At 39.3% G+C, this 24,557-nt stretch overlaps 1 protein-coding gene across 1 annotated transcript; it reads left to right on the top strand.

Moving 5' to 3' along the window:
* Positions 1-18,681: 18,681 nt before the first annotated feature.
* On the top strand, positions 18,682-21,739 carry RGS1 (regulator of G protein signaling 1; the record flags this gene model as incomplete). The annotated part of the gene is made up of 5 exons (XM_082314746.1): positions 18,682-18,785; positions 19,170-19,253; positions 19,880-19,941; positions 20,531-20,694; positions 21,413-21,739. 5 exons carry the CDS (start codon positions 18,682-18,684, stop codon positions 21,596-21,598), a joined length of 600 nt encoding a protein of 199 aa, XP_082170872.1. The 3' UTR covers positions 21,599-21,739.
* Positions 21,740-24,557: the final 2,818 nt, after the last annotated feature.

The raw sequence follows: 24,557 nt of genomic DNA, 5'->3' as shown, positions 1-24,557 counted from the left end.
CAGGTTCTGCTTTCCTTGCAATGATTTACAAGATCTAGGGCTGTGACTCCATTCCCTCACTATGTCCCAGTCTGACAGTGGGAAGAAAGATTTCTCTGTGGTTCACAGAAGAGACGTTCCAATGCTTGTTAAAGAGCACAGCACTAGAGCCTTCCAGCGTCTAAAGCAGATGGAAACAGGACAAAACCTCTCATGGTACTGAGCAAGGATGGCAAATCATGACTCTCTAAGTTAGGGGAAAAAGAAAGGATTTCTTTTTGTGCTACTAATAAAGCTTAAATTGATAATTATTAAAGAACTTTAAGAAAACCCCTCCCCTTTAAGTGAATAAAGTGACAGCTCATGTTCACACCCTGATAGTCTAATTTCTCTTGAATATAACGTTACTATTCTGTCTGTCAAACCTCTATTAACAATAACAAGGTTGGCAGGTTTCTTTTTTCTCTCTGCTGTTACTTAAGAGACTGAATTATTTTTGTGAATGCTCAGGAAAAGACTGCTGGAATGTTAAGGTCACAAAGTCTCTTTATATCATGTATAGCTCTGTGGAAAGCTTATTTTACGATCTCAGTAAGGAAGACAGAAATGAAATGGAGCAAGCAGCAACTACTCCTTCCCTCATTTTACAGGTGTCAAGAAAGATAGATGATTCAATTCAGTTGCCCACACATAGTGATGTAATGCCATATGACATCCCCTTGTGTATCACCTGATCTTCATTCATCTCCTCAGAAGACCACAAGGCTCCTACAGGTCCTGTGTCATACTTGTCAGTGCTGCCTAGACTTTCCAGATACAGTAGGGTATCTCATATGGGAGTAGACACCTATGCCTGGGCAACTGATATGAACCCAGAAAGACTAAGTTTTGCTCTAACTCACATGGGAAATCCATGGCAGACCCAAATATTAGACCCAGTTTGCTTAAGTGTCATCCCATAACCACAAGATCCCTGATATTGCTGGCAATGAAACTTATTTAAACAGATCACCACTTTTTAGTGGTGGGAAACCGCCTTCTTTTATACATCCTTCAACACCAAAAAAACCCATGTTTTATCTTCCAATCACTCTGACATGACTTCTCAGCTATTTTTGTCCCTAACATTTGATCTACTTCCTTCTCCTGTTCTCTATCGTGTACTGTTCTCACTGCTGTAGCAGTAAATACTGCTGATATGTGACCAACATACAGATTAAGATCCATTGAAGCACTAAGCTGCATATCTGCCCATCTAATATTCTAGTATCATACATGCAGTGTGCTCTTCGGAAGTGAAATTGTGTCTAGCTGATATAATGAAACTTTATCTATAGCACAACAGTTATGAGCCAAATAAAACCCAGACAAAATCTATTTAAATTCAAAATATGCAAGTTTGAAATCCTTTAATTGTTTTAAGGTGGTAAGCTGATCTGCTTTCCGTTTTCATGTCTCCACAAGGCCATATTTTCACCAATTCTACATGTCTTTAATCTGCCTTGATATTTAGTCAGGTGCATGGCTGCATCTAGTAAACTGATAGGAGAGTGAACTCAACAGGTTGTAGAATACTACTGGTTGGTGTCTTTTATAAGTCAAAGGAGAAGCAACAGGAACAGCAGACAACTGTTTGTGACAAAGCAAAAACAAAAAGCAGAAGTGTAAAGAAGGAATAAAATTCACATGTTAGAGAGCACATTACCAGATTTCAGAGGCTATTCCATGCTAAAAAGTGCCAGTTAGGATCAAAACCTCATCTTATAAAGGGCAAGTAACATCCTTCAACACTTCTGCTCAAAACTGGAACTAGACAAAGTCAAATATCATATGATGATGTTTTGCAAAGGTTGGCAAACATCTATCTGTAGGTTTCTATAAGTAGGTTCATGTAATTTTCCTTTAATTATGTTAATGTTTAATGTTAAAATAATTTCCAAAGAGTAAATAAAGTTTAGGGCTATGCCAAGGATTCGACAAAATCTCTTTGAAAACAGGATGGGATCTGAGATGATATTGCAGCCTCATGTGTGACAATGGGAGCCACAAAGCCTAGACTACTACTGTATGTACAATCTACGACCCTGTTTGTGCAAGAATCTCCACTTTTGGATACTTGTTTCTTCACAAAACTTCAAAGATATTACGATTCAGGGAGAAAGTCAATCAAAAAGCAACTGAGTTCAACTTTTGCAAGTCCAAGGCCCAAAGAATGTAGCATCATCCAGCATTTTGGTTTTTGGAAGGTTTTTTTTTTCTGTTTTGGTTTTGGTTTTTAAGCCTGTAGCAGTCACATTAGGAGTGTCCCATGTTATCACGTCAACAGTTGTTCCAGGAATTCACAAACTACCTTTTTGCATTGCAAATGTATTCTGGTATATGTTGGGACTTAAGATCAATATACCCCAGAACGTAATGTCCAAACTTCTTTGCTATGATTCCCTTAATATTTCACTTAAGTTCTACTCAGGAATAAAAAAAATATGTTTTCCCTCTCTCTTTCCATTATGTAAAATATACATCTATATAAATCACTGTCAACAGCTAACCAGAACTCTACGTTATATAAATTACATGAGTTGTTTATGGCTATCCAGCACTTACTGCCTCTCCTCCAGCTCTCTAGTGCTGAAACTAACTCCTGTTATTCCCAGACCTTGAGGACCCAGGACTACCCACGACCAGCACCTTGGAACAGAGAAAGAGATCATAAGAGGTTTGTACATCTGCCTTTACTTATCTAAGTGTACTAACAGCAGTAGCTACTACTATACCTGACAGTACTGGATCAAAGCCTGTGCCCCAGGTTTTATGACAATAGAGGCAGCCAAACTGAGCAAATTTACCTCTTCTCTCACAGATGTTTGCAACTTCCTCATGCTCACGCTTTGAGCTAAAACATGACCATATCAGGGTAGCAAGGAGCTTAAAAAAGCATGTCATCTCTGCACTCATACTGGCTTCTGAAATTCTTTACTGTCTACAAGCACTTAATGAACTTATCCTCTGTAATCAGGAAAGCTTATTAATGTGGTGGGTCTCAGAGGGCACCATTCTGCATTTTCTCTGCAAAATAGCTTCCAAATACTTTCCCATTCTACTCAAGGACAAGCGTGATATTATTTGGTGCGGGTGTTTGCATGGCCCACCCTTGGCAAATGGTCTGGATAGCATGTTAAAATAAGAATGTTTGCATGGTATTTGCTCAAAATTCATCATGTTAAAGAGGAAAAAAAAACACCATCAGCCAGGTTCAACAGTGACTAGGGAATTACAAAGAGACTTTTGAAACAAAGGAGGAGTCATCCTGAAAAAAGCATGAAAATTTGTCACTGGAAGGAAAGAGACCTCCAAGTGTAAACAGCAACAGTCAAAACCTGGTTGACACTGACATCACTCTGCTGACACCATGACATCTGCCAAGGCCAGGCAGAGCGTCCTCCCCGTTGGCGTCACAAGCAGCCTGCACCCAGCTACGGCAGCGATAGTGCAGGGTGCAGCAGCAGGGACCCATGCCTAGGAGTCTGTATGTGACCTTGGTGGTTTTCTCACTGGCATGTGGAAGGGTAGGGAGGAGCATGCATTTATGTAAAGCTGGGGCACCCACAGCTCCAATAGGAGGTGTGTGCAAATAGGGAAACCCACACCTGAGAAGAGGGATATGTGCTTGTAATTGTCATTGCCTGAAGTGAGAGTCCATTGACTGAGCTGGATCTTTGATAATGAACCAGAAAATTTATCTCAACTTAAAAATGATGTTGAGAGAGTTTTCTCATTAATATAGGTGCAATTCTATGAAGTGTTGTTTTTTTAATTAGAATTTTCTAATGAAAATATACACTGAAAAATTCCAAGTTTGTCTACCAAGAATAATGAATAAGCTTCCTCATGCTGCTCTAGCAGTGCCACAGATTTCTTAGAGTCCATGGCCAAGTGACTTCCTTTTATCTGCTTTTGAAATAAGATCAGTGCTTTTCACCATCGGGGTAAGCTCTCAACAGTTGCTAATTTGTATTTACAGAGTATCCTACAGTTCTGTGAAGGCTGCATGAAACTTCCTCATCTGCCCCCTGCCAAAAATATTCTGCAATAAGCTGGCGACTCAGCACAGATCCCAACAAAGGCAGTTGGGCTCATTTATGTAGAAGGAAGGAGAGAAGGGGAATGTGAATGAGCAAGATACTGCTATGTAAAACGCTCTGTATAAGTGACAGATTTCCAAGTTTATTCCAAAGAATCATGACTTTGGGTTTGTCCTAAATCTCAAGTATGCCCTCCCTGCCACCCCTTGTTGGCTATTGTAACAATGAAAAGGAATCAGTTACCTTTTGAAAAGCTGATAAACATTGCATAGACAGCGGAAAACCACTCATTCTGAAGTGGTTTCCTTTTGCCGACCCTTAGGGATAGCAGCTGCAGATGCACTGGTGGCCACAACTGTTTCAGGTGTTTGAGTCAAGCAGCATGCCTCAGATCGCATGAAAAAGGAGAGAGGAATGCCTTACAGCTTTGGTATTAACTCTAGAAAAAATAGGTTTGTGCAGGCTGGGTTTTCTGTATCACTCCTGGAGCCAATGTGTGGTAACAAGTAGATCTCACTACCACACTCTAAAGACTGAGAAGTTTAAAGCTATGAGTCATTTGTTTCTAAAACCTCACTTTACATATCCTTGGCAAGTTTTGCATTTGGGACAGCACTGGACTTTGTTATTTTCATGGAAAGCTTCTGTGAACATGAGGAAATTTCAAGCTAAACTCGGCTATCAAGTTTAGGGAGAAAATGAATGTAACAGCTTCTTCCTTGTCTCACTAAAGTCTATTGACCTGAGAAAGTATGGGGTTTGGACTCATTCCACAGCACAGCTGCAGGCTGTATGAGAAAAGTGCCCTCTCACTCTTCTATTCCTTTATTTTTTCTTTCTTACCAGCTCCTTTGTTTCAGTCACCTACTACCATTACCTCACCCACAGTCCTTCTGCACATTGCCATCTTCTTGAAGTTAACATACAGTAATAATGTGATAGAAAGGCTGAGCTGAATGGTCTCTCTAGCACTGAGATACTTCATAGAAAGAAGAGGATGAAAAGCAAGAGTTGATGATCATAAGGGAAAAAAAATCCAGATAAACTACAGGTCCAGGGTGATACATACATAAAAAGATTTTTTAGGCAATTATGTTATTTGCTTCGTCTTAGCATTAGCCCTCACTTCATTTCTTGAAAATGCAATAAGCATACACAGTACTGAGTTAAGTCTTGTGGTTGTCTGTCTTCAGAGAAGAAATCCCTGAAGAGATTCTTTTAGATTGCAAGTGCTCTTACTTTTTTATGAATACCAAGGTATAACAAAAGTTAAGCAAAAAGGAAACAGGTGTGAGTATGAGCTAGTGAAAGCAAGAAAGTAAAATTCACAGAAATTAGATTTGCAGAAATAGCAGAATAGCCTGAAAACATGTCTGGTCTTGAGCTTAGTCTGTCAACTGCTAGATAAGGTAAACAGCATCTTCATTCAATAATACAACCATAAGCTTTGTAAACTATATACTCCATGTGTTGTAATGTTTTAAGGTCTGTGATAGTCTCTTGGGTTCTGAGATCATATTTTTTCCAATTGTTTTGCTCTGTGACTGGAAACTACATGGAGCCTTGGGCTCTGTTATACCGCAGCTCCCTAATATTTGGAATGTTCCATAGCAACACACAGTGAGCCTAAACCAGATGACAAGTGAAAGTAGTGCTGGTTATTCAATGAACGTAAGAGGAATCAAAAAAAGAGGTTGGCTTATAAAAAACAAATCTTGCTACAATAGGAGACAAAAGTGAGTTAAAAAAAAAAAAAAAAAGAGGACAATATGCAAACAGTATTCTGAACTCAAATGACGCATGTAAACGTTGTTAGGTCTCTTTCTTTTATTATGACCTGACTTTAGAGGTTGATTTGCATGAAACATGAGAATATGGTGAAGATGTATTAAATATCCATCACTGTTCATTGTAGCATTCTGTTTAGTACATTCTGCTTATACCATCCTTGATGGCCAAAGTTAGAGTGGCCATGTCAAGCAGAATGTCAGATTACACTTTTCTTCCCCAGCAGTAATAAGACATCCTTATTTTGTCATTTTCAAAGCAGCAGTATTTATGTGAGCAGGAATCTGCCACATTCAAGATCCTAAGCAAAATGTAACCAAGCAAAATCATTAAAAGAGGAAAAAATTTCCCATAGGAAAGAATTAATGAAAAAAAATTCTTCATAATCAATAATCATCTGAAAAATAAGTGGCATGACATGGCAATTCACTAGAGGAAGACAACCATAAAGTAGGAAAAATCCTGCCATTTTCCAGTGGTAGGAGAAATTTTATCAATAACCTTCTGCTGTTTATCTGTGCCCTTCTGGTGCAAGGAAGACTTATTTATTATTCAGCTCAGAAGTTAGCTTTCTTATTTGCTGACTTCTTGTCTTTACTTATTTTAGTCCTTAGGTCCCAACCTTTATATTAAAAAGTCCAGGACACCTTTGCTCCACACTCTTTTGCCTTTTAACAGAGGGGAAAAAAAAAAAAAAGAAACCACTGTAAATTTGCTACTGAGTGTCCTCCTCCTGAATAACAGTAATGAGAGGAAGGAATTGATAACTAAAAAGAAAGAAAAAGCTTCCAAGCTGAAGGAAGTGTTTCTTACCATTACAATTAAGAGGGAGATTTTTGGCATCAATCAGTCTAGCTCCACTGATTTTAAACTGCATTATTACCTGGCTTGATTTTTTTCATTTAAAGTAAATAGGTGGGGGGGCTATTCTTCAGTTTTCAGAAAAACAAATACAGCAAGTGTTAGGATTTCAAGGGCATTAATAAACATGAAAAAAAGAGAAGTCATACCTGAAAAACCTAAGTCATCTTCCATTTCCTTCACTTACTATGTATATTCCTACATTAACTGAGTTTATGATAAAACTGAAGGGTATAATCAGATCCTAAACAATTCTAAAGATCAGACCTGTGCTTCTATACAGAATAATAATCTATTATGTTACTCATTTTTCCAGTTTTAACACCAACAGTCCAGTGCTTCTGTGTCACTGAATACAGCATGTTCCAATACATTGCTTGAGTGTTAAAGATGACAGCCAAGGTTTAAATGAAAACCAAGAATAAACTGTGTTTGAGTGGACTTGGAAGTTGCAAAGCTGCTTTTAAGTACCACTAATAATAAAACACATGTAAAGATCTACAAATATTTCCTAACAGTTATGTTTTCATCAGATCTGCTGCAAACATTCTTATGTTATAGATCATGTATGGAAAGAAAAGAGCCATTCTACTAGTACATTTAAAGGGATATTAGAGATAATATGAAGTTATATATACACATATATATCCACACACGTTTTTACAAATATCTTACACTCTTAAGACAGAAAAGATTTTTAGAAGTGTTTTTTGCTTCTTTTACGCTGCCTGGGCAGTGCCAACCAATAGAAAAGCTATCTTTATAAGGGAGTTGTTATCCTGTAGTTTGCAGGCCCCATTTCTCAGGCCACGGTTAGAAGAACATATATCAAGCTTTGGTGACTGCTTTCAGAGTAACTCAGAGCAGCACAAAAAAGCTGAGCAGTTAATAGCAAAACTATTATTGTCATGAAACTCAGCGGGTTCCGTTTCCTGCTGCTCATATGAAACCTTCCCTCCAGATTTGGTTATCTTGGTTTTCACACTGAATTTTCTTCTTTCATCTTCAAATTCATTTCAAAATTAAAGGGAAATGGTCACATATATTAAAACTCACCTGGTTTACAGTACTGCAGTACTGACATGTACAGCAGTCGATGGGGAATTCCAGACCTGCCAGCATATGGCCCACATTGCAGAAACAGTAGTTTTAATCGCCTATGGAAGTCACAGAAACAAGGCTGAAATAATTCGTTTTCACCACAGGTGGGGAACTGGTGGGACATGGTAGTTACTTTGTGTTTTAATAATGACGTGTATTAGGAAACTCCATTCTGAGGGTGTGACAGCTCCTCTTTTGAACAAAGATTATATTCAGTACTCATATCAGCCAAGGTCTGTAGACTTCCAGATACATAATTAGTGAGGAACTGAACAGTGGTTTTGAGTTACAAGAGCCTGTCTTTCTATGTCCTGTAATTTAGATGCGAATTACAGTAGAGTCATTTCCCACCCACTTTAGAGAGGAGCCAAATACTTAGGGACCCAAAGAGGCAGATACACATTTTAGTAAAACCATGGGCACCTACATGAGCTCTGTTCCTAACTCTGCAAGGAGAAGGTATGTGAAGGACTATACTGTTCTTAATCAAACTCATGCACCAAAAGACTTTGCTAAGCATTCAGACTGACATCCTGAATGATGCATGCTTCAAAACAGGTGCCAAGCACAGGCACTGGTAACATGGGGCAATAAATTCAGGAATATTTGTCTTGTCAAACATAAAACCACTGTTTGTTACAAATAACTTGTTTTAACTAAAAAGTATATGATCAAAGAGGAGTTCAGTTTTCAAAGAAACATTGTAGACTTGCATTGTAATAGTGCCTTTGCCCACATTCTTCCCAGGAATGATATGCTAACTGCTGGTAGCTGGATTTCCCCAAATGCACAGAGCTGCCAACAGTTCACAAGTAGCAGCCACTCTAGCAAAGACATTTCATAGAATCACAGAATGGTTTGTGTTGGAAGGGACCTTTAAAGGTCATCTAGTCCAACCCTCCTGCAATGAGCAGGGGCATCTACAACTAGATCAGGTTGCTCAGAGCCCCATCCAGCCTGACCTTGAATGTTTCCAGGGATGGGGCATCTACCACCACTCTGGGCAACCCGTTCCAGTGTTTCCACTCTCATTGTAAAAAATTTCCTCCTTATATCTAGTCTGAATCTACCCTCTTTTAGTTTAAAGCCATTACCCCTTGTCCTGTCACAGCAGGCCTTGCTAAAAAGACTATCCTCACCTTTCTTGTAGTCCTCCTTTAAGTTTTGAAAGGCTGCAAAAACATCTACCCAGAGCCTTCTCTTCTCCAGGCTGAACAACCCCAGCTCTCTCAGCCTTTCCTTATAGGAGAGGTGTTCCAGCCCTCTGATCATTTTTGTGGCCCTCCTCTGGACCCTCTCCAACAGGTCCCTGTCCTTCCTGTGCTGAGGACCCCAGAGCTGGACGCAGCACTCCAGGTGGGGTCTCACCACAGCAGAGGGGCAGAATCGCCTCCCTCAACCTGCTGGCCACGCTTCTCTTGATGTGACCCAGGATAGAGCTGGCCTTCTGGGCTGCGAGTACACATTGCTGTCTCACATCCAGCTTTTTGTCTGTCAGTACCCCCAAGTCCTTCTCCTCAGGGCTGCTCTCAATCCCTTCATCCCCCAGCCCGTATTAATACCAGGGATTGCCCCAACCCAGGTGTAGGACCCTGCACTTGACCTTATTGAACCTCATGAGGTTCACATGGGCCCACTTCTCCAGCTTGTCCATGTCCCTCTGAACAGCATCCTGTCCCTCAGGCATGTCGACTGCACCACTCAGCTTGGTGTCATCTGCAAATTTGCCGAGGATGCACTCAATCACAGCATCTATGTCATTGATGAAGATATTAAACAGTACTGGTCCTAACACAGACCCCTGAGGGACACCACTCATCACCTATCTTCATCTGGACATTGAGCCATTGACCATTACTCTGGATGAAACTTACTACAGGCTTCTTCCTCATTAAACTAAATTGACACTAATCACCCTGCTAGCAAGTCAAAACCCTTCTCCATACTAAATTAGAACTTCCTAGCACTTTCATTGTCCATGGTTATCTTCATCTTCCTCAAGCATCTGGAGACTCTCCAAATCCTCAAATCCCTCTCCTTCTCGTTGTTTCATCCTCCCCTCCTTTCAGTGCTTCCTTTGCAGCTCCTATGCATGCAGCAGCAACTTTTAAAATACTAGTAGCATATCAGCTCTTTCCCAGCTAGCCCAAGCTCTGCAGGGATAAGTGTGCAAACTCCTAAGGCACTGCAGCAGCTTTTGTTTCACTGTGCGATCAGCGGCAGGACTGGCTTTGCCTTTGAGGTTGAATGGTTTGAGGAAGGCAGCATGGTTTGCAGGAAAAAACCTTTTAGAGCATCAGGGAAATCAAAGATTCAGCTGTACCATCAGGATATGTCAGGGAGGTAGACTAATGGGATGGATGGGGTCTGTCCCTGTGGTACAGCTTCTAAAGTGCCAAGTTCACACATAAAACAGCAAGTATGACAAGTATGAGGAAATTCAAGTCTTTCTGTTGCACACATTCTAATACCCGATAATTCAAAGTAGGCAGCAGGTGAGATTCAAAGTAAATGACAGGAAATGGAACTAAACTCTCTTCCTTCCCTGGTTCATCACAAGAAGAGCTGTTCTAAGAGAACATCACAAAACACATACAGCTTTTAAATTTTTACATGTTTAAATTGAGACTCTGTAGCTATCTCCAGTTTTCCCGTTTCTTGAAGTAACTTTCTGCTACTTCACCTATATACCAGGCAAGTATTTTCAGAGGGGGATAGAGGAAATGGTAATTTGAATGATGCACTTTCAGTATGCAGTTCTCATTCAAAGAAGTCAAGTTGGAAACCTGTATTAATTTCTACAATTACCCTTCTTTCCTAAGCAGGACTCTTCCAACTTAGACTTCTATATGCGGCTTTCATTCACTAATTATAGATAGGATCTCAGGATAAAACAGGTTGGAAAGGAACTCGGGAGGTTTCTAGTCCAAGCCCCTGTTCTAAGCAGGATCAGCTATGAGCTTAGACCAGGTTGCTCAGGGCTTTATCCAGTCTGATCTGGAAAATCTTCAAGGATGGAGATAGCCCAGCCCGCCAAGCAGCCTGCTCCACTGCTTGACTGCCCTTAAGGGGGAAAAAGTTTTTCTGTATATCCATGAACTGCGCTCTTATGCCAGCTCGCACCTGTTGTCTCTCATCCTCCTACCACACACCGTTCTGAGAGCCTGGTTTAATCTTCTTGATAACCCGCTTCTAAGGATGCTTTCCAACAGCCATCCCTACACACCTGGACAACATACCCTTGTACACTGCTTTTTTGAATCTGAGTTCTGTCGTGAGTTCCCTGCTTAGCCAAGACAGTCTCCTGATGTATCTACTTGTTTTCCTGAGTGTCAGGACAGACCCTTCTTGTGTCTGGAGTGGCTTCCAGTAACAAGGCAATCTTTGGATGAACCCAACCCTCTGAGGATTTTTTTTGGTCAAAGTGAAAGCTGTATCTGAGCCTGCACTGATGCGATAATTCAGCTAGGAAATTTATAACACCAAGTATAAAATAGACACTTGAAACTGTAATTCTACAGAAGAGCCTTTACCAGCATAACTCCACTTAATGCTCCAGTAATATTTTTTCCTGTTTAAAAGTGGCTAAAAACATTTTCAAAATGGAATCCAACAGTTTTAGCTTGCTGTCTGTGTTCAATCTTACCGTTTGTTATTTTTAAAATGAAAGATACAGAATTCTACCATCTATTAGAACAGTAAAAGAGAAAAAGCATCTAATTTTTCTCCATTAAGATTCAGGTGAAACTGAAGCCTGCAAATTTCAAAAGCTAAACTCGTATTGTGCTCACGTATCACATTTCCATGTTCGCAGTGAAAACACTCAGCAAACTCTGCTTCACACCCTAGTACCTCAGGCCCAGTTCTCACATTTTTTTTTTGCTTAATAACACACAAGAAAATGCACTGGTGCAGTGCATCAGTGTGTGACTGCATAAAAATGTGAGTAGGTAATCAGAAATGTGTGTGTTTCCCAGATGGTGCGTGATGAACACATTTCCTGCACTACCGAACATCAGACACAGGAAGCACCACCATCAGCACCCAAAAGTCACTGTACTGCATTTTTTTCTTTCTTTCTTTTATTTTTTTTTTTAATCCAGGTGTCAGTCAGTATGGCTGAGAAACAAAAGTCCCCCGATTTCACAGAAATAAAACAGTTAATTTATTTCAGATGGAAAGCCCCAGAATGAAAAGGATCCGATTTCTGATAAACTGTATAAGCTTATTACACTCTAATTAAGAAGTCTTCATAAGAAAAAGGAGAGTTACTGGGTATGCACATCTCAGAGTGAAATGTGCTTCGGTATGATGAGGAAATACACATATATAATTCCTTGCACTAACTCTATAGTATAAACACGATTGTTAATGCTAACAACATTTATCATAAAATATTGTTAATATTTTTCTGTAAAGATAAATCATAAAAGTTTGAAAAGATGCCATAGAGAAAATAGTAACTGTTAGAAGAACTTATATTCAGCAGCGTTGTTTATTGGAGACTTCCAAAAGCTAATGGTGACTCACAACAGCCACATGAAGTAGCCAGAGAAGTTAGTAACATGACTAAAGTCACACAAGCTGGGAGCTCAGTGCCCATGGAAATATTGAGAGGTTGAGGCAGACAAAAGGAAAAACCTGTCGTAATCTCTTTACAGAGCTAGTAGGCATACCAGAATGGATGCAGGGAATGGACTATGTTGAATTTAGGTTGGATATTAGGAAAAACTTCTTCACCGAAAGGGTAGTCAGGCATTGGAACAGGCTGCCCAGGGAAGTGGTTGAGTCTCCATCCCTGGAGGTATTTAAAAGAAGGGTAGACGTGGTGCTCAAGGACATGGTTTAGTGGTGGACTTGGCAGTGATAGGTTAACGGTTGGACTCAATGATCTTAAGGGTCTTTTCCAACCTTAACGATTCTATAACTATATTTTAATCTCCATATGATCCATAAAAACAGGGAACACTTCACTCATAGGGTCTCCACAGTCATTTCAAGAGCTTCTGCCAGGTCTCCCCTTCATTGTCATAGTAAAAAAAAAAAAAAAAAAAAAAAAAACCAACTAACAAACCAACAACAAAAAACACCCCCCCCCAAGATGCTCTACAGAAGTGAGGGGAACCCCTAAAAAAAATCCCCTAAAAGTATTCTGCAGATACTTCAGAAGTAGACAGGGCAATTTTGGACACCACTGGCAGTTTGCAGGAGTGTTTCTGTGAAGCCATTTTATATTGAGGAAGTGAAAGAGCTAAAACAGAATTCAGGAAAGCTCTGGTCACTTGTCCTCAAGAGTCAAGTCTCTGGCTCTGTCCATGCATGAGCTGAAATATTGAGCTAAGTATGGCCTTTACTCATTTTATGCTGCCCACAGAACAAATGCAACAAGACTTTTTCAAGTGGAAGATCGTTACCCAAAGTTTAACTTGTGGCATTCCTTGCTCTAGGTTGGCATTAGACTTCAGATATTTTTCAAACATAAAAATGCTCTTGTATTTTGAGAAGTCTGATGCCATTCATCCCTAGTTATGCCTCACTGGTTGCAAAAATAAAACTACCATTGAATTAATTAGGAATAAAAGCTACACTGGGAACATCTGAAAGTTCAAACCAAAGAAATATCTCTCAAAAAAACCCAATTCTCAGTCAAATCAGTCCAACACCAAGAATGAGACCACTAAAACCAGTAGGAAGATTTTGATCTCAGTGGCTTCAGGATTTCATTTGCTTGTAGCAGAAATTAGATTTAAAAGAAAATTCATAATGGATACCGTCACTCCATTACAGACCAACTACATGATATTAGAGAAAATTTTAATGTTCCAAAATATTATCCCTGCCACTCAAAAGCACCCCTCCTTTTTTTGTAAAATGGACACCATTTCCTCTCACATCGAAACTAGTTTCTATTTCCTTTAAGTGCCTCTTTTGCTTAAGAGATGGAGTATCAGTAGTTTACCTCTTTAGGTCATGTAAAAGACAGAAGCATTTCAAAGAAATCACTTGTTTTCATACTTAAGTTAAAGCTCAGCTGCGTGACCGGCAAGTGGATATTCTGCAATGAGGCTGCATTGCTTGACTGGGCACTCGAGCTCTGCCCTCCAGCTCAACACAGATTTGGCCAGCTAACTCCAGAGAAGTGTATCATGAACAGCAAGAGTACAGTAAAGCTAAAAATTGGCCATACATGGAAGCTAACAGCTTGCCTAAGTCAAAACATAATATTCAGAAACAAAACTGGGCTGAAATGGAGAATGAATGAGGGTAAGGCCAGTCAAAAGCGACCAAAAAGAAACCTAAAAGCAGAAGTCAGAAGGAGAAGCTTGAAATCATTTGCACCAGCAAGTGGGACTTATACAGTTCATGGGACTTTTTATTCTCTTTGCTTTAACTAAACTTGTCCAGTGTTGTAATCTTGGAAATTCTCTTGCATTTTTTCTCTCTCTTGCAGTCTACGAAGTGGTCGCTGGAAAGAATGGGAAACAATGCATGGCAAGAGGTTGAATACTAGCAAGTATTTGCAAGTTTCTTCTGTGCACATTAAGCAGCTAAATGAATTACTCATCACAAACCTACGAGAGATCTGGAAAACAGTAAAAAAAATAGCTGGTGATAGCCAGCTGGGCTACTGTTGCTGCAAAAAATGCTCCTCTGTCCTTCTGTTGGACAGAGTCAGATGAGGCGATGCCAACATTAGGACAGAAAGGGTTCTGTATCAAATGATGGGGTTATTCTAATAAGCCCTAAAACTGTAAAACTCAAAATATACTTTTTGCAATTTCCTGTAATAATGATAATAGAAGAAAAGGAGACTAATTATTAAACAAGAAAGTATTTCAAGCAGCAATTAGCCATCATGCTCTGCATCAAATAGAGCAAAGTATTATACAGTAGATTAAGATGGTGGGAGAGGAAAGAGACAGGTCTGTTACCAACCATCTCATGACGAAACTGAAAAAAAACCACAGCAAATTAGGAGGACAGAAGTTATGTGACAAGGTTTCCACTGGGTCAGGACATACGTGTTCCTCATGGTATCATGTTAAATCCCACCACAGCCTGGACTACACTTCTGTCTACAGGAAACAAGGATAGTGAACCTGAATATGGATGAACACATAAGATTTGGAAGCATTATATTTTTAAAGTTATATTAAGAATAAGTAGCACTTTTGACACTACAAATGTCAAGTCAGGTATTCAGAACAATAGAATCATGCAAGCTGGAGAGGACCAACATCTAGTCCATCTGCGGGATCTAGCCCAACTCCTGTTCAAAGCAGGATCCTCTACAATAACCATCTTCATAGTTAGCAAAATATTTTTATTTAGGAAATTCCATGCAGGTGTTTTCCTGGTTTTCTGTGGTCTACAGAAGCAGAACGTAACTCAAGTAACAACAAATTCTTGTCAGCCCTATTAATCTCGCAGTTTCTCTTTTTCCTGTCACTTTAATTGTACACACACCTAAGTCTTATAGACACTTTTCCCATTCTTGAAATCAGGTAACTTGCATTGGGCTCAACAAATAAAATCTTAAAGATGAGTAGGCTTACATAGAAAGAGTGAATCAGAGTCAGTGAAATATTCCATCAAGAGAAAAAAGGATGCCTTGAAGATCAGAGTTACTCAGAGGAAGAAAGTAATTGTCCACAGTGGAAAAAAATGAAACGTGAATAACAATCAAACTCCCATGTTGAGATATCTGCTACTGAATGCAGTAGGCTTTGGTTTTGCAGAGTTTGAGGAAGGTTTACGGGAGAATGTGAGGATATTGTTGCTTTACATTGTCTTTACACCTCCTGTGACCCTAAGCTAGAAGTTTAGATGCCACACTTCTTCCTAGATACACATTGGTCATTCCTTCTCCAAATCAGATACTCATAACTCCCAGTCTTATTTCAACTTTTGCCAATCTTACATGAATCTTTACACAAGTTGACAAATAGACCTGGCTTAGAGTGAACCACAGAGGCAGCAGTGATTTTCTTTGCACAGGGATAAAGAGCAGCGGCAGTAGTCCAGAGACTGGGGCTTACTGCTAGGAAGACTGGAGAGGACTCTCAGATGGCAGCTTAGAGGGTCAGAACATATCATCAGTATATTAAAAGCATTATAAATTCAGAACATGAGAACAGCAGAATGTAAGAATGTCAGCTAATGCCAGGTGGTTTGGTTGGTAACCACAACTTTTTCCTCCTTTACAGTACAGTAGTCCACCTATTCCTCCTTGCCTTTTGACTTCCTTAAAGTCCAGTAGCACCAGGATCCTAAAAGCAAAGGCTACTACCTACCCCAGAGCCCAGTGGTATAATATCTTCCAAGGGGCTACATACAATCTTTCCACAAATAGGCATTTTTCTAGAATGTATTTTACCTCCCACCCATTCCAAACTTCCTCCAACCTGTAGTAAATGCAGAAAAAAAAAAAAAAAAAATCTCCTACATTTATTTCTGTTGGTGTCTGTTGCCATCAAAACATCCTTGAGTGCATTAGGTGCAACATTATCAAGAAAAGTAACATCATCTCCTATTGATCTCCCAACAAGAATGTCAAAAGTAGAATAAGCTGTACAGAGAGGAGGCTGGAAAAGACTTGCAAAATTTTTTGGGATATAATCCAAAGTAATTCAAGCAATGTGCCAGAAAACAAGCTTGTGGCCTCTGCAGAGGCCTCATTTCAGAATCCTTTAAGATAGCAAGGCCAAAGGTCACAGTGAAATGAATCTATTTCACCCTACAAACTACACTGTTTTCTAATACTAATATAACTGATCTCCTCTACCCAAATAAAGCACCTGGACAACAATTCAAATATTGTGTGACAGCAGCATTACCTGGATGTGACAAGAATACTACTCCTTATTTACTTGGGAGAATATTTATTGCAAGAAGGTGAAATACAAAGTCCATGCAGTAGCATGTGATAATCCCTTTCTAGAGAAAGGTCTGAAGCAACACCTGTAACATGCATTGATATGTTTAACAAATCCCAAAGGTAAAGATAGGAACTTCATTTTAAATAGAGAACAGACATTCCTTGTCTGGTAAACAAACTGTCAACAGTCCTGCAGTGATAATAGGTACAAACAAAGAAACCTTCCTGTTCTTCAGGTGAGCAACTCTGTCTGGTCCCTCTTAGACTCACAGAATCTAACTGGTGGCTTACTTATACCTGCTTGTAATGATAAGTTCAAGGCATTGCCCTGCCTTCAGCCTGAGGCTACAAAGTAGGGAGAGATGTGGTAAGGAATAGGGATTTTCCCTTGATGTGACTTATGTCTGTTGCCTTTTAACCCTTTATTGTACCCTTCTGAGAAGAGTTTGGATGCAGCATCTCTGTAACCCTCCCAGTAATTCAATGAGGACAGCTACTAACTGAAGATATACAAGGAGACACCGAGGGGGCTGAATGTCAAAAAAAGTGTGCTAGGTATGAAAACAAATACGGTAGTGATAACATCTCTTCCTTCCTTTTTAGCCTTGTTCAGAGGGGTTAAGAGCAGTTAGTAAATACCTCTACCTTACAAAGGTCAGTGTTTACCTGATAGCGTGGAGATAAGTGTTTCCTGCAGTACTGCCTATGCAGACACATTTATGTCACTGCTAATAGTCAGAGGATCAATAGCCTCCTGTGGTTAAAACCACCCTGATGCAGACTGTCTGTCCTTGCATGCACATCTGTCTGCAAGCAGCTTTCAGTCTCCCTGAGTCCTTTGCATCACAGCCCACTACAAACTGTAGATATGTAAGCAAGTTCTCAGTTATGATAATCATATGCAGCCCTGTACAAATCATTCATCATAAGTAATCAAAGTTGTATGCATTATTCAATAAAACAAAATCTTTGAAAATTCCCAGGAAAAAAAACCCCAACAAACAAGCAGAAATTGGGATGCCCAGGGACCAGATTAAGTACTTAAACCTCTAAATCATCAACCCAGACAGATAAATAGAGGGTAACAATTAATTCATCATCTTGCTTTTTATCCATGGTTTCTTCCTGCAGTAGAACTCAAGTATATACAAAGAACACAAACCTCCCTCAAACATGTGATAATGTTCACATTGTCTTTACAAACAACAGCTCTAACTTAAATCTATCTTTACACATGCCAAATCACTTAAAATTATAGAGGCATTCCTGAAATATGTCAGTGTGCTTCCAAATAATCAGAGTTGGAAAAATTAAACCAAATTAGATAAGTTTTTGCTGCTTCAAAACCCTGTCCCGTGAAAATCACTTTCAAACATTTTCACAGCATGTGTCCAAACAAATCAGATTATCTAACATAGTATTCTAGTTTGAATAGCAACTGGTGACTTGCAAACAGCTTGTTGCATATGGAACCTTAATACTGGCATATCTTAAAGTACTTTTTTCTAACATTCCACTGAGCCCATCAAATCAATTGTAAAGTACAAAATTTCAGAACACAGGCATGTAGCAGGTGAATTTTGTCAAGATAAAACTGCAGTATTTGCAGCCCATTTGATAAAACCAAGAAGTACTTCTGATTTGAAAGTACCAATCAGAAAGGGACAAGAATTCAAAGTTCTAGAGGGGATTTTTTTTGTCACAGACATACACAGACACACAAAACAAACCCAAAGTAATTCAGTTTCATCCGGTTTAACCTCAACCACGAGACACCGCTGTCTGTTTTCTTTCTCAAAAGACTCACGTCACTGTGCACTGAAAAAAAGGGAACTTCCACAGTTTGTGGTGAGGATACATGATAAACAGATCTGTTCACACCAACTAGCAGGGCTGCCTGCGTCAATAAAAGGCAGTAGCAGAGGCAGTGAACTGACATTTGGTGCTTGGAGGATTATCGTTGCAGGTCGCTTCGTGTTAAAGTTAAGTAAAATGCCAGGATTTTTTTTTCCCCACAACAACATGACTGAATTAAATGGAAGAGAAGACTGCAAGCTTGCAGAAGGCAAAATCCATAAAAAGAAGCAAAAGGCTTTGTAAGTATATACATCTTAGTATAAATTCTAATGTATTAGAAGTGAAAATAACACTCGAATCTTGGAGATTAAGAATTAGCACCATGTTTTGGGCTAAATGACTGCAAAGCCTGCTCAAAGCCCAGGACTATAGCAATATCAAAAATGGCCTGAGCTGATGTATACTAATGAACTGATTCCCTTACATAATCAGGAGTAGATTTTGGATACCCTGGGAACATCTTAGTCTTTTGAAACTTTTGTTACTTGGATATGTAACTACCCAGACTTTAGTCATAGGATGGAGCTGTCAGCCTCTGTTTAAAAGTTTTAAGAGATTTCAATAGAATTGAAATGCAACTGCAATTTTAATGGATTTCAAAAATGTCTCTTCATTGGTTTCAGTGGTTCAGATCTCAAAAATTATTTGAAGTGCATGGTACCACATATTGAATCTGGGATCAAGACTTCTAACTCCAGAAATGTCATGTAAGTACTGAGATATATTTTGTTATAACTTAATGTAAGTATAGCTAGATTACTATATAGTAAACTATTTTATTAATTTCTAAACTACTTCTGGAACAACAAATATTATAATAATGCTTAGAATTTCCAAAATACAAAAGTGAACATCAGGAAGTAGAAACTATTCATGGAGTTAAAAGTTTTCTCTTAGTGACATCTATATATTTGCATCAAACAGTGAGGGAGAAGACACCTCAGTTAAATCTATTTTTTTCAGAGGGACATTGTATCCATTCTCTAAAGATTTAGAAGAAATGATGCTTCACACTTAAGTGAAGAGCAGGGATATTACCATTCTTATTTCAGGAATGTGGAAATAGAATTACAGATACAAAATGATTTGGTCATAGTTACAGTAAAAGCTCATCTGTCTGGGAACAGAATTCAGGATAACATCATAATTCCTTGTTTTTCCATCTCTGATTCTTTTTCTCAATGTGGGCTTGCCTTATGAGAAAGCCATAAGCTTAGTAAATACCTAATACATATTCCTAGAATAGAGTAATAAATTATAATTTGTCTCCTTTAAACATGCAAATAAAACCACGTAGTTTCTTGACTAAAATATTTTCTTTTTGTCATCTTAGGCTTTCTGCAGAGGAAGTAATACAGTGGTCCCAGTCTTTGGAAAAACTCTTGGCCAGCCAAAGTAAGTCTATTACTTCAGTATGACTTCGTTCTTATTCTGAGGACAGAATTTTATCTAATCTCACTAAACAGGCAAAGCTGTAGCATTCTGCAAACACTGCCAGAGAATGGCCAGTTGCATTTCAGTTATTTACAGCTTCAGTGTAACGTGGCTATTGTATTCAGCTTTGCTTCCAAGTTTGTTTGTTTGGTTTCTTTTCTCTTCCATTTCCTACTCCCAGTATAGCAAATAAACCCCAAATAGCTCAATTCAGTGCTTTTTGATCAGTCTTCTGTCCTTGCATAATACATCGGTTTAATTTGGAATTTTCTCTCCACTTGTACCCTACTTGTACTCCCATTTAGGGAGGACTAGAATATATTGATGTATTTTTGTACCCAGTGTCTAGATCTAAAAACACTAAACATAATTAGGAAGACTCCCATCACCCTTAATATTAGAGTATCTGTAGTATGTTGAAGAAGGGAAGAAAAGTGTATTTTGGCAAGATTTTATAACAGAGATTTCAATACAACTCCTGCAATTGATTTTATTCTCCCTGGTCACAAATACCATACTATAAATCATAATGTGTTTGTGTTGGCTTTAGGTGGTCAAGGTGTCTTTCGTGAGTTTCTGAAGTCAGAGTTCAGCGAGGAAAACATCGAGTTCTGGTTGGCTTGTGAGGATTACAAGAAAACCAAGTCTGATCACTTACATGGCAAAGCAGAGAGGATTTATGAGGAGTTTGTTCAGTCAGATGCTATTAAACAGGTATGTACAAAGTTAATCTGTCTAGAGTTACAGTACAAGGATTCGAGAAAATCAGAAGATAGAAGTGTAGCTTCACTGAGATGCTCATACGTTCATTCAGTTATATAGGAAGGAGACACAACCGCGTGTTTTTATGAGCGTACTTGCATCATTACTGTCTTCAGCCGTGAGATTATCAGATCTCACAAGTAGAGTCACACGATACAGGCCAGTGCTTGGGAGCACCGCTAGCAGAAGCTCAGCAGAGGCACCAGCAGCTCAGCACATGATGCTGTTCTGAGTCAGCCCAGTTTGAATTACTGCTGGTGTTTGGAGTCAGATACTTAGAGAGATCTTTGCTAGTAGGAGAGCCATGGATTATTTCTTGTCTTTTAAAATATGTGGACATTCTGGCCAATTAAATGTTGATCATATTTCAGACTGGAGACTCTTCTTCTACACAAGATTTCTCCTATTGTTTTAATTGGAGGTTGTGCATCTACTTATTCCATTGATGAGTTTACTTCTGACTCCATAAGAAACTGCATTTCTATAGCAAGTAGCAGGTTTGGTGCATGACTGGGATATAAGCATTAAAATTCCCTCATTTTGCAGTTCTCATATTGAACTATCACACTGAGTTCTAAGGCTGCAAATCTGTTTATTGGCAAAACAGTGGTAGATATAGAAAGAGAGTACATTTTTCAGATGTCAGTGGCATTTGTTTTTCACTTTCCAGATCAATATTGACTATCAGATGAGGGAAGCAACAGCCAAGAGGGCTCGAGCCCCAACTCACACAAGTTTTGATGAAGCCCAGAAAACCGTGTACATACTCATGGAAAGGGATTCATATCCCAGATTTTTGAAATCCAAAGCCTACCTGAACCTTTTGAACCAGCTGCAAACCAACACTTCAAAATGAAGTGTTTGAGGCAGTGAAGAGCCAAGTAGACTCTGACAAATATCCTGTTGAGAGATACTTCAGGGTGGTTGGATCTCGGCAAGAAGAACCCCCGCCTTGGGAGGGGGTTTGAGAGAGATGCAAACAGCTCCACAGCCAAAGGAACACAGGATAAAAGCTGGCATGACTGTTACAAGGGTGAGAAGTACAGGGAGAAAATCGTCTCCTCCCATACACCATGGAGTCAAGACAGGATATGGATACTATTTATTGATTGAACTACACTGTGAACATTGAACCAACTCTTAGGTCCCAAAGAACTGCTGATTATTAGGAAGTACAAGACAGCAACCTGAGTGTTGGGAAAAGATTATCAAGTTCAGAAGAAAAAATAAGGATGACTGACAATTTTGTGCATAACAAGAAAATGCCCAGACAAGACTGATTAATGGCTTTTTTTACTCTGTGAAGTGTTAATATGCATGAGTGCAGCTCCATGATACTATTGTGCTATGTAAATATATTATAAATTGACGTGTCTTAAAATGGATGTATTTTAAATTATGTAAGAATTACATAAGCTGCATTTTTACTAAGTTTGTACTCAACAGGCAGGTATGTAGCATCTTTTCTGTTTAATTTATTGCAAAATAATAAGCAACTCTTCAATCAAATCTACTTAAAATAAAGTATTATGGTCATTTTACATCTTATTTTAAGTGATCTTTCCATCGTAACTACTGAAGTATTGAAACACATGGTTCCCTTCTGTCCCACTATGCCACTACTTCCCATCTCCTTATCCAAATATTAATTTTCCCCACACCACCTTTTCTCTTTTTTTACCCATTTTATACAACCATTATCTTATTTATCTGGAGTAGATGATCTTGACCTACATAGATCCATCCTCACAACCCCCATAAAGAAAATGAAACAAAAAGGAAGCAGATCTAAATTTCCTTCCTATTCTTCATACTTCTCCACCTACCAGCACCCAAATCAAATCTCAAATATAGAAGCCATTTAATTGCTGAGCCCACAGTTCAATATCTGCTTCGATACTGATGATGTGTTGAGCACAGCAGAACAACCACACTTGCTTACGTAGAGAGGCAGCAACTGGTGAGACTCACTAGCAGTCACATTCCTTGTGATATTAGTACTACTCAACCTAAGCTTGGCAAGATCTAGACTCTAATTTACGATACCAATACTAGCATCAAATGTCATTCAGTTTCACTGGAAATGTTGCATTAAATTTACTCTGTAAAATATGCAATGTTATGAGTAGCCTATACCACAGTGGGTAGTGATGAGAACTAAAGTACAAGAAGAAAAGTTGCAATTATGCTTGAACTATGTAACTACAAACACGGGCACTACCAGATCTGAAGTCTTTAATATCTTGTGATGTTAGAGTTCATAACGAAAATAAATCTAAATGTGCCCTGGTCTCGATGAGTTACCATCATGAGACGCAGCTATCACACGGGTGGCCATACAAGATTTTATCTCACCCTTACACATTTTCCATTTTCCAAAATAACATGAGCTTAGTCAGGCACAGTCCATTATTCCATACCAAATGGAGAAGCTGTAAAGCCACAGACGTCACCTCATGGGGAGAGTAGACTGGGTTCATACTGCCACCCTTTGGGGACCTTGGGACCTCCAAGGGAGGACAAAATCTTCAGCATTACAAGAAAAACTCTGCTGGAAGGAACATACCTAAGTGGCAGTTGCTGCCAACTTCTACCATCACCTAACTGTTATAGCTGGAAGCCTCTACAAATCTCATCTTCCTACTTTCAAGGCCAGTAAATGCAGAAAAGAATGTGGTCTTGCAATATTATTTTCCTTTTGTTAAATATGTATACCTGAGGGAGCCTCGGATTGCAAAACCTGATTGCTCCTGAAACAATGTAAACCAGTCTCCAGTTGGCTCTCTCTCACATGAATTAATTTTCCAGTAACAGTAGGAATAAATCAAATTCCTGTGAAGTAGGAATAACAACTATGCCTCCCACACAAGAGGCATCCTCATGTTTGTTCTGACACAGTTAACATGGACCAAGTGTCACTGCATAGCTTCAACCTCACAGAAGACGAGAACTATGAAATATCAGCTACCATCTAAAGAGACACTGCCTTCAAGTAACGCTATTCTTTTGACTGTAAATCCCTTAAATTAGTATGTGCCCGGTCTTCATTTACCGCAGTTTCACAATTTTGGCATGATTTAGCCAAACACATGTATGAAATTTCTGACTAAAATCATATTTCATAGTATGGCTAGTTAGGATATTTTTTTTTTTTTTAGTGGCTTGCTGCTGCCAGAGAAGACTTTGTCAGAAGCAATTTCATCTACTATTGGGGAGACTGCCGGGTGGGGTAATTGGTGGATATGTGTTTCCAACTCAACATAGGTCTCAGAGATGGGTATAATGAAAAGGAGAAGGCAGACTCTGGAGCCCTGCCATGGTTTTGGGTGCTTCAGCAGCCCCTGTTCACTTCAAGAGATGGCCAGCATAGCTGCCTGTGCCCACTGCCCTGTGACTTCGCATTGCCAGAGCAAATTATTTCACTTAAGACTGAGTGCAACCACCACAGCTGCTCAGGTATTCACAGATGCTGCCTGGCACCCTGCACCCTGACCTCCCGCAAAGAGACCGCCCTAACAGGAAAGGGTGAGAAAGTGACACTACAACATGGGGTTAGAGCCCTCTAAAAATAAGCTAAACCTATCCATAGAAGAGACTAACACAGCTCTCAGGGAGCACACCAGCCACTTGTATTACGCAGAGTTAGTATAGACCAGAATATTTGGGGAGGGAAGATGAAGGGACTTTTCACTCTTTTCCACAAGCATCTCTCCCTGGTTCATGATTTGGTACAGTGTGAGAATGGAAAGGTTTGGTTTTGGTTTTTGTGGGGGTTTTTTTGTTGTTGTTGTTTTTTGTTTTGGTTTTTTTTTTTT

This window comes from Platalea leucorodia (genome assembly GCF_965183815.1).
Source record: "Platalea leucorodia genome assembly, chromosome: 5".
NCBI classification, from domain to species: Eukaryota; Metazoa; Chordata; class Aves; order Pelecaniformes; family Threskiornithidae; genus Platalea; species Platalea leucorodia.
This window is presented reverse-complemented; position numbering and strand designations above follow the sequence as displayed.